This window comes from Amphiura filiformis, chromosome 1 (assembly GCF_039555335.1).
Source record: "Amphiura filiformis chromosome 1, Afil_fr2py, whole genome shotgun sequence".
In the NCBI taxonomy this organism is placed as follows: Eukaryota; Metazoa; Echinodermata; class Ophiuroidea; order Amphilepidida; family Amphiuridae; genus Amphiura; species Amphiura filiformis.
Window position 1 is genome coordinate 63729723 of NC_092628.1, and position 10799 is coordinate 63740521.

General features: G+C 36.0%; 1 protein-coding gene across 1 annotated transcript in view; it reads right to left on the reverse strand.

Moving 5' to 3' along the window:
• LOC140150729 (E3 ubiquitin-protein ligase TRIM37-like) overlaps positions 1–10694 on the reverse strand; it is a 35383-nt gene extending 24689 nt beyond the window's left edge. The window contains 7 exon segments of the mRNA XM_072172830.1: positions 424–546; positions 1748–1801; positions 2875–2962; positions 3459–3578; positions 3984–4024; positions 5244–5345; positions 10531–10694. Coding sequence (XP_072028931.1) covers positions 424–546; positions 1748–1801; positions 2875–2962; positions 3459–3578; positions 3984–4024; positions 5244–5345; positions 10531–10551 — 549 coding nt within the window. The 5' untranslated portion in view covers positions 10552–10694.
• Positions 10695–10799: the final 105 nt, after the last annotated feature.

Consider the following 10799-nt stretch of genomic DNA (forward strand, 5'->3'; position numbering starts at 1 on the left):
GCCTCAAAAAAAAAAAAAAAAAAAAAAAAAGGAATTCAGTTTAAAAGAAGAGATTTCACACCCCTGCATTTATGGGTTTGTGATACAAATGTGATTACTTATGAGTCTTCTGACAGCAGCATAAGAAGGAGGCTCTCATGTCACAACTGTGGCAAAATGGCAACTGCGGTCTTAAGTGTGAGTGAACAACACTATTACCTTTTCATATCAGACTAATTTTATGTTTCAACATGTTTCACAAGTTGACCGTAATGACCTCTGACTTTCAGATGTGACCTTTGACATACCATTATATAGAAAAGGGATAGCTACTGAAAAACTGAAGTTGCAGCCAAATGATTTTGCTGTTCAATCAATCTAATGATAATTACAAACATCCCATAGCACATGTTTCTAAACACACACCAATAAATGTGTACCTACCACATCCTGGACGAGACTGATAAGTTCCATGAGTCTTCGTCTGAGGGCAGCTACTTCCTCTGTTATCTGAGACACATGTTGCTCATATACTTCCTCTAAGGGTTTGAAAGTATGACCAGAATGCTGGTTATAGCGGGAAAAAAGGGAGAAATGTAGTGTTACTATGGATGGATTGGAAGATAAAATATAAAAGTCACCATATTTTCAAATCATAAAACAAGACAATGCAGTAATTGATATGCTGGTGCTGATGTTACAAATGCAATCCTGGAATAGTGTATTGAATGCACATCATTTTACTTTGTTTTACAATATTTTTGTTCTTTTTTTTTCAAGTGAAATGATGAATTAGAGTTACAAGTAGAATCCTGGATGCAATTGCATCATAAACAAGCATTTGGAGGTACATATCTTTTAGTTCATCATTTCACAGGCAAAAAAAAAAAAGAAAGAAAAAAAGAAACCAAAATCATAAACAAATGCAAATGGAAGACATAGATAACTTCTCACGACAAAAACAACAACATGTGAGTAATAAAATGAAGATGCAAACACAACTTTGTCAAAATACAAAATGCATTTTCGTTAAATATGCAAGATAACATGAATCTGATAGTGTTTATAATATAAATATAAAAATAGCTTCATAGTCTCTATCGCTCTGACTCTCTCCCCATGTATCTGCCTGTCTCTCTCTCTCTCTTTCTCTCCTCGTCTTTCCATCTTTATCTATCTAGGCATGGGAACGTTCAACGCATGTACCGTTAAACGCACGCATGATCCGTTAAACGTTTAGCAATTGTGGAAAAAACGTTCAATTTTCCATTTTTCAATGCTAATCAACAGTTGAAAGAAACAAAATCTGAAGACGACCTTATAATTTACATGAAACTTGCTCAAAACATTCATTATTTAACACTAATACGTCGAAATAATGCATAGTTTCTGACATGTTTGGGCCATTGAATTCGTGAATTTTACCGTATGTACGGCGCCATACTCTGTTAGAAATTCCAGTTTTGTATCGTATATATTCATGAAATCTTGCCACCAGACGAGGCTGGATCTATGTGTGTTAATATGCTGAACGCACGCATCACTGATGCGTTAAACGTGTAAGAAAATAAACGGAATAACCCATCCCTAATCCTATCTCTCTCTCACTCTCTGTATTTCTTGTTTTCTCTCACTCTCTCTAACATTTTATTAGTAAGAGTGCAAGGTGCAATATATGCCTTCAAATATTTGAAACAGATGAACAAACAAACTAATATGAAACAGTGCAACTTGTGCAGAACTAGAAAATAACATGCATTGTGCCAACCTCTCCCATGGTGAAAGCTTCCAGCTGTGATCTGTCATTCCTTGCAGCACCAACCTACATACATGTACATACATGGACACCTCATTCACAACACAGCAAATCAACAATCACGATGCAATATCAGCTTAACACCAGACTTTTAAGCTTATAATAATATAAACTGCAGGTAAAAATGCGGAATGATATGCTCCACTCAGTCCAAAGTCAGAAATTTTGAAAATTAAGTTATGACAATTTCTAAATAATGTGCAGAGTACCTACACTTTCTGATGTTGACATCCCAACATCTCTGGCAAACTTGCTTGTAAAGTTGTCAACTTTTTATATCATCATTTTCGTACGTTTTTATTGTATTTTACTTCTTATTTGTCTGACTTTGTTGTGATAAGATCAGATCATGTTGAAAATGATTCTCACACCTGCTTCCTGCTTCCTGGGCAAATGATTTTGAACTTTTGCTTTTCAATTTTATTTCAAGAGTTAGTTTTAATGGTCTTCAAATGATAACAAAGAGCTATACTGATTTTTTAAAGAGTCTTAAAGCTTACATGCAACAAGTAACTACAAAAGGCTATCAATTTTTCAGCTAAATCCTAAGGATTGAAACAACTTCAACAACTTCAATCTTTAAGTAACCCCCCCACCCTGTTGAGCAAAGTTTACTTGTTGCAGGACAACACAGTTTTATAAGCCTCATCATCAATCAAGTTAACATAAATTAATACTGCTTTTGCCGGACCCTACAATAGCGAAAACAGCAAGCTTTTACTTCTGATTCTTGAATGTAAAGGCTACTCCTTGAATCTGATATACTACTATACATGTACATTACACTGACTGTTTGGAAGCACAAGAGTGTTAAGTGCTTTTCAAATTAGTCACTTATACACTGGACTATGAGCATAATGTATTCATGCAAAGTCAAGGGTATTGCACATTCCAGAATTGTAGTGCTGTATCTTTACAAAATCTGATCACAATACATATGTAAAGTCTGATCAGACATTTCAGAAATGTCTGTTACCCTTGACTTTGCCCAATACAATGCTCATAGTCCAGTGTACAAGTGACTGATTTGATAAAAGCCATTTACCTTTTTGTGCTTGAAGCAGTCTACACGTACTTACCGTTCCTCCCCATAGAGCACACTGATGGCATATACACTTATGACAAGTCCAACAGTAAACACTCATCTTCTCATTATGAGCTTCACACCTAGAGAAACAGAAATATGCATTAGAAATGATGCTGTAGGCATAACTGAATCTATATATGCAAGATGTACACATCTTTAACCTACCCATCACCCACTGGTAAACTTTATACCCCCCAAGTTTGGCAGTGATGTCAACGCCTGTACCCATGCCAGTTGTGTCGACAAAATGCTCTCCGGAATTGGATAGCATGTCTGATTTGACAGTGTCACCAGTTAAATACGCAGCTACATCACTACCAAGCAAGGTAGGTTAAAGTACAGATTTATAAGCAAATCAATTCTAAGGCAAGACACAGCAGAATGATTCTTGTGAAGACTATCATCATTATGAAATGGACCCTCCCTTCCCATCTGTAATGAAATTAAGAAAGTTGTTCACGGAACCATAATCCAAAATCAAATTTTTTTCTCAATCAATCAATCAATAAATCAATCAATCAATCAATCATTTGTTTTGATCACCAATCGATTGATCAACCAATCAATACTACTTACTTGTCTCTTTCCCCATCTTCTTGTCTTGTCTGGGGAGCACACAGTTGCAGAGTATCTAGCTGGTTTGTCACTTCTTCAGCCCATCTACAGTTTACTAGCTCATGTAACTGTAATGAAGCCCTTTTGGAAAAAAAAAACACAGAAAGGTGTATGTGTATGGCTGTCAGCATGTCAACAAATTTCATATATACTGTAATCCTGGCAGTGGTTGCTTTTTTACTCAGAACTAAACTGTTCACAAAATTCAACATTCACATGTCTGATTCAACAGTACTTATCCAAATATAGTCCTCTAAAATCCCACAGAGTTAATTTTCCAATTACTTTGAAATTCAAACAATTTTGCTGGTTTTAATTCATTTATTTCAAGTTTCCGATGTCAAACGTCACAGGTTTTAAGTACATGTATGGTACCGTACCGAACATCTTGATTTTAAAAATTACATACATGTATAATGCTTAACTGTTGTTGCCCTAAATAAATTAGCCTAATTATGATAGAATAATATAACCCTTCAAACTTACCTACAATGTGGACAGTGGGATCTCTGTTCTGTTAGCCATCGCTGAAGGTACAATGTAATGCAAAGTAAAGAGCAAATGTTTATTGACAGTAAATCATTACATCTGTACAAACAACAACATCTATAATATTTAAAATCATGGCTGGACAAAGTGCTTTCCCCCTTTCCTTCCCTCTTTTTTTCTTTCTTTCTTATGTAATTGTAGTTTGTTTGTTCATGTCAAGTGTTTCATTTCGTCACTGAGCGGGAAAAACCTCATATGTACTTTTTGCCCTTGAACATGGATGAAGCAAACCATTCAATATAAAGTCTACACCTACAAGGCTTTATCCATGTTCAAGGGCCAAAAGTAAATATGAGGTGTTTCCTGCATGTACTTCTGCCCTTGAACATGGATGAAGCAACCTCTTCAATATAAAGTCTACACCTACAAGGTTTTATCCATGTTCAAGGGCCAAAAGTACATGAGGTTTTTCCCGCCCAGTGACAATTTATAAGATGTTTGTGCTCACTCAGAGGAGGCTTAAAGGCATTCCTACAATGCACTATGATTGGGAAATTTGATTAATATAACCTAATTTTAAAGGCAAAGTCCCCATTGCCACACACACAAAATGGTAATTTTAAAACTGCAGCCAACGAGCTAATAGTTGAGACTTAGGACTGATATTTGATTTTCTTACAGGAAACATTCATATTGTCCCACTGCATTAATTTTATTCCTAAGTCTCTCGATGTTTTGAATGTTAAATAATAGGATGAAAACACCAGATATTTGCACACAATTCCAATGCAAGGCATGGTCATTGGTCAACTATACCTCATGTGTACAAAAGCCAGACATACAAGGTCAGAAACCCCATTGGGTTGTGGGAATGTCTTTAAACATCCTCTGGTGCTCACTGTAGAGTATTACAGTGTATATAGAATACAAAAATATTATTATCCTCATACAGATTAATGGCTAAACCTTATGTAGAACTATACTTTGATCAGCTCGTAATCGGCGGGAATTGTGAGGCTTTTACCACTACACCGAAAAGCAGACCCACGTTTAGAGGGATAATATTGACCTGTCTGGTCTATCTTGTGCATGTTAAATAAAGTAGACAAAGTATAGGGTTTGAATTAATAATTTGTGATACTTCTGGCAAGATGTCACAAGAAAATTCTCAAAATAAAATATATTGATATTAATCTGCGATGTTATAAGGCCCGCCGATTACGAGCTGATCAAAGTATACTGTGTATCCTTGCTTACCCTTATGCACATGAAACAGCAGAGTTTGGAACAGTGTGGACAGAGACGAGCATCGCGCAGCTTCTCCATACAGATGAAGCAACGGAATACCTCAGCCAAGCTCTGCAATCAAAAACAAACAACACATGTTTGGTCGCATGTCACAAGTTTGTACCCTAAAAAAGTGGAGGTGTTACATTTTTCTAAATGGGGCGGAACGAAAAATGTTATACTGCAACAACCCCTTGTCCTATTGAGCTAGTTGAGGTCTCATTTTAAAGCTGAAGGATGGGGTACAAATTGTGGAAAATGTCAATGAAACAGAAGTTTAAACAAAAAAATGGCAGCAGTTTACATTTGAAATTGCGGGGGTGGAGGAGCACGTGGATCAGTAGCAGGTGGATCAGGAGGAGGTTGAGTGTGCTGAGTGAATGGGAATGTTATTTTTGTCACACCCAGACATGTTTTGCAATGAATATCTTTTAAACAGTACATAATATGGGGCTGTTTTAAATATTTAATTGTGAGTAACACATCAGAGTATTGTTCTGAAACATTAAAACATTTTCAGTATCACTACTTGTAAAGTGGTACGCTGATTTGCATGGAATGCACACAAAATACCACTTGTTTACATAAACACCACTAATTCCTAATGTACAGATGAGACTAACAAAACATATAATGGCATGTTTGTAAATTTTGAGCACATTAATTTGAGGATGTAAAATGACTAGATTTGTGAGCGTTATCGTCACCCTATTTTGAATTCTTCCTGAAAATAGAGGCTGTCAGTGTGACATCATCACCGCGATCGCGAGTTCAGGGTGCCACGTTTCTAGTTGTAAGTACAGCATTCATGGCCTAGGCTATCACGGCTATGGGAGGAAGGGACAACTACTAACAATAAGTTGAATAACATGCTAAGGCCATGATGCATGTTTCGGGTATATTCGTTTTGGGCTGTCCTTGTTGATTTTGATGTCCTTCACACGTACCCAATCAGTGATTGTTGTATCATTACACAGCACTGACCAGGGAAGTATTAAACATTTAAAGTACGATACGGTAATGCAAATGACTAAACACATGTCGGCCGTGTAGTCCTGCCAGCAAGACTTCAGTCTTTATCATAAACATAATGCCATCTAGGTACGACGAGTTACAGTTACTGGAACTAGGCGTCCCAAGTTAATTTATCGATCACTGCGATGTTTTTGAAAACGCCAGTTGAAAACATTTTGGGGGAAATTAGATCGAGTTACATGTAGAAACAGTTCCTAGGCTAAGCTTACAAGGTCAAGTCAAAAGGTTAAATTTCATCATGTCCCGGAAGAGGTCAGATGATTGGCACGTGTTCATGGTAAATTTTGACGACTTTCGAGTGGGTTTGAAAGAGCCGATTTTCGAACAAATTTTTCGGGAATTACTCTCCAAATATCTAATTAACGGAGTTGAGCGGTGAGTTAAATTGAGCACGCGGTGAATAAAGGTAGCTTTTTTGTACATGAAAATGTTTGGTTTGATGAGATTTCATGGCTGCCTTGCGCAAAAAGTGAGTGAACTCTCAAAATTGCCCCCCTCATGCACTTCAAGTTCAAAGTGCCGCTAGCATATCCACACCGGGTATCCGCACAAGAATGCTGGACGGTTCGCACCCTTTCAATTTCGGACCCGTGCACTTTCGCCCCCTTTTTATACCGCGGGTAGCCTATTGTGCTGCTGTCATGCTGTTGGTTGATACACGATCGATTGCTTGAACTCCCGGCGAGGCGGCGCAGTATGTTTATAGTACTGGGCCGTCGGGCATGCACTTATTAAGTCATGATAAACCCAGGAAGGAAGGAAAGAAAGGATATTTTAAAACAAAATGATTTTTTTTCTCAGAATATATTACAGGCCAGATATTTTAGCAGCAGGCTTACCCAAAATAATGAAATAATTAGAATTCAATGATAAAAATAGATATAATAATAAATAGTAATAATAATAAATTTATATTCAATTATTAATTATAATATGTATAAAATAATAAAAACAGGGGAAATTTGTTCCAACTGACGACCAAAGGACGGATCCAAAAGGATACAAGTGTCAACAAGCAATGGATAAAATTAAAAACAATGAAAGTATGACACAAAATCCAATGGGGGAGTAACACAAAACATATAAACAAAGTTAATTTAATAATATAATATGATGATAATAATAATAATATGATAATAATAATAATAATAATAATAATAATAATAATAATAATAATAATAATAATAATAATAATAATATAGAGTGCACAACTTAAAAGTTCCCCCCTACATACTTTTTAAAATAAAAAAAAAAATACTTGACGAAATGCAAACATGTAAAAAGTTATCGGTAGCCTTATTTGTTTTACACATGTGGACCAAATTATAGCGCCACACATCATTGCGTTCAGTCACAATGGGTTATTATGTAAAAGAAAAGACCGTTTTTAACAGTGTTAAAAGTTGCATGAAAAACTCAATCTTTGGTTTTCAAAAGCAAAGCAGTTGTTGAAATCTTTTCTTTTTAAATGATAAATGGCTGAATTAGGCAGGATATGTACTGCAGTGAGAAAAGACCATGCATCGCCAGTTCATCACTTAAAGCCTTAATGTACGATTTCCGTCAAATTTTGATTTTGTTATTCTTTATTATACAATTTACGTAACACTTGTAGAAATATATATATTAAATTAACTAAGAACACAGACAAAATACATCATTCATTAAAAGACATAAAAGTTAAAACATTTGGTTCATTATTTACATTTCTCATTAAAATGAACAGAAAACTTTCCTGATTAATAATATTTTATATTTGGCAAAGAATATGGATGCAATTGTAATATTTCTCAATGTGCAATCGTAACATATTGTTCGTAAATAAATATCTTTGTATGCATGTATTGCTTGACAAGTTTATACCGGCACGCGGCCGCGGGGCCCGGGGGCTTGTCAAACAATCGATCGTACGTCACAAGGCATATTGCACTTTTGTGTGTCTGTTTACGGTACCATTGATTGAACCCACACCATACCCGGCGCTTTCCCGTAAGTCATTCATTACATAATGGGTTGAAGAAGTCACACCTTATGTATACAGTCACGCGCTGCGTGGCCCGGAGACTTGTCAAGCAATCGATCCGGCACGGGTATGTTCTGGGACGAATATATGCGTGCTACTGCCTAGTCACCGTAGGGCTACCATTGCATTGATTGAACCCATGTCACGCCTCGGGCGCCGCACTAGTGGCAGCTAATACTCATGTGAAGAAAGGTGGCGAAAGTCAGCACAGCATTATCGCAAAGCTGCTGCCAGGCGTTTGTTTTGCTTGTGCGCATTTGTCTTTGAGAAATTTGCTAAATATTTTCCCATTAGTTTCATGTCAAAGACGATCAATTCGGCAACATAAAGATGGGATAACATTATAAATTATAAGCCATCACATTTTTGGCCATATCAATATTAGGCCCTATATAAATGTTAATAAATTTAACACTAAATTATATAGCTATTATAAAGTACTAATAAGGTAACATAATTCTAATAATAATAATAATAATATAATAATAATAATAATAATAATAATAATTAATAATAATAATAATAATAATAATAATAATAATACTAATACTAATAATAATAATAATAATACTAATAATAATAATTATAATACTAATAATAATTATATAAAAATAATAAATAGGCCTAAAATAAAATAAAATAGAAATGAAATAAAATAAAATAGGCCTAAGTAAAATAAAATAACAAATCAAAAACATAATGAATACCAATCTTCAGTCGAAGCACATTTAATATATTGTAATAATATAGGCCTATTATAAAATTCAATCGAACCGGAGAGTCCATCAACATCCCGGGTAAACATACTACAGTGATACTATTTGCTTTGTACACGCTGGACTCAGTACCGGTACTGCAAACACAGACGATCAACAGACAACACTAAACAGTCAACCAATACTATACACATACAACACCCCACTGTGCCGCCGGGAGTTGAAGCGATCGATCGTGCATATAAATCAACAGCAGCACATTACCCGCGGTAAAAAGGGGGCGAAAGTGCACGGGTCCGAAATTGAAAGGGGGCGAAAGTGCACGGGTCCGAAATTGAAAGGGTGCGAACCGTCCTGTTTCCCCGCACAACACCACCCAAAAGAAACAAACAAACAAAGTTCACCAGATTTAAAAAACAAACATTTAATGTAGGCCTATTAAAAGGCTATTATGCTTTTATTATTTTTACGCTCATGCAGCAGTCAAATAATGGTCGCCATGCCGGGCAAATATACTCAAGATGGTCAGACCATTGGTGTACACAGCTGCCGTGTAAACACAATTATTATTTATATCAGGCTTTTGATCGATACAATAAAACTGAATATTGTACAATATTTTCAAAATACCCGGATGCAATACAATATTTCTTGAATATTGTACGCGTATCGCGTAAGCGTCTCGCGGTACCATGGTGACGGCACCAACACGCGCCATGATACAACAGCACAACAATACACTACAGACATCGTAACGGCTCACAGGAGATTTCGTACTGTTTAAACAAGTAAAATCACAAACTTAATTCGCGGCAATTCTGGATGATGATAACCTTAGGAAATATAATCCACATCTACAAATAAACATATATATGTAATTATTCCGAAATTGTCTTTGGAGAGTAAAGAGCAGAAAACAAGATGGTCAAAACGTAAGTAAGCTTACATTACAATACACATTGGTTAAACCCGGTGGCTAGGTAAGCTTAAATTTTCATTTTACCGCATAGCAAAAGCCTGATATAAATAATATAATAATATTGAATGGCTTATTTTCGCAGTGATGATACAAGAATATATTGCACAGATAGAAAATATTGCACTCGCCTTCGACTGCGTGCAATATTTTTCTATCTCGCAATATTATATTTTGTATCACACTCAAAGCCATTCAATATTATAAGTCATGGGCATGGCTGCCGCGCCGTGTATATCCTGCAGCATGATTTGGGCTATTTGCACGGCAGGTTTGGCGCCGTCTACGTCCGCCGTGCACATAGTCTCATCGGTTTTCTCTACACGGCTGCCTTGTATATATCTTTTGCCTAAAGTAATACACCTTTCTCATTCAATGAATACATGTAAGCTTATAAATTTGTACAACATGCAATTGCAGGCTCCTCTGAGTCAACTCTGATGAACAGTCTTGAACTTGAAGCTCATGACACCTTGTTGTTTTGGTGACTTTTTATTACCAACTCACCTCCACAGTCGCCTCCTCCATAATTCTCTCTTATGGGTTTCAGTTCATATCAAACAAAAGTGAAAAACATCAATCAATTAGTGCAATGACAGTCTGATTTCTGCAGAATCTGGCCAACACCTGTAACAAAACAATGATCATCTGTGTAGATTCCAGAAAACTTGATTGGCCAAACAATATCATGTGATTCATTAAAGGTGAGTAGTTTTGAAAAAGACTCTAAAATAAATCGACATATATCGATGCAGTATCTTTAATGTCTGTATTTT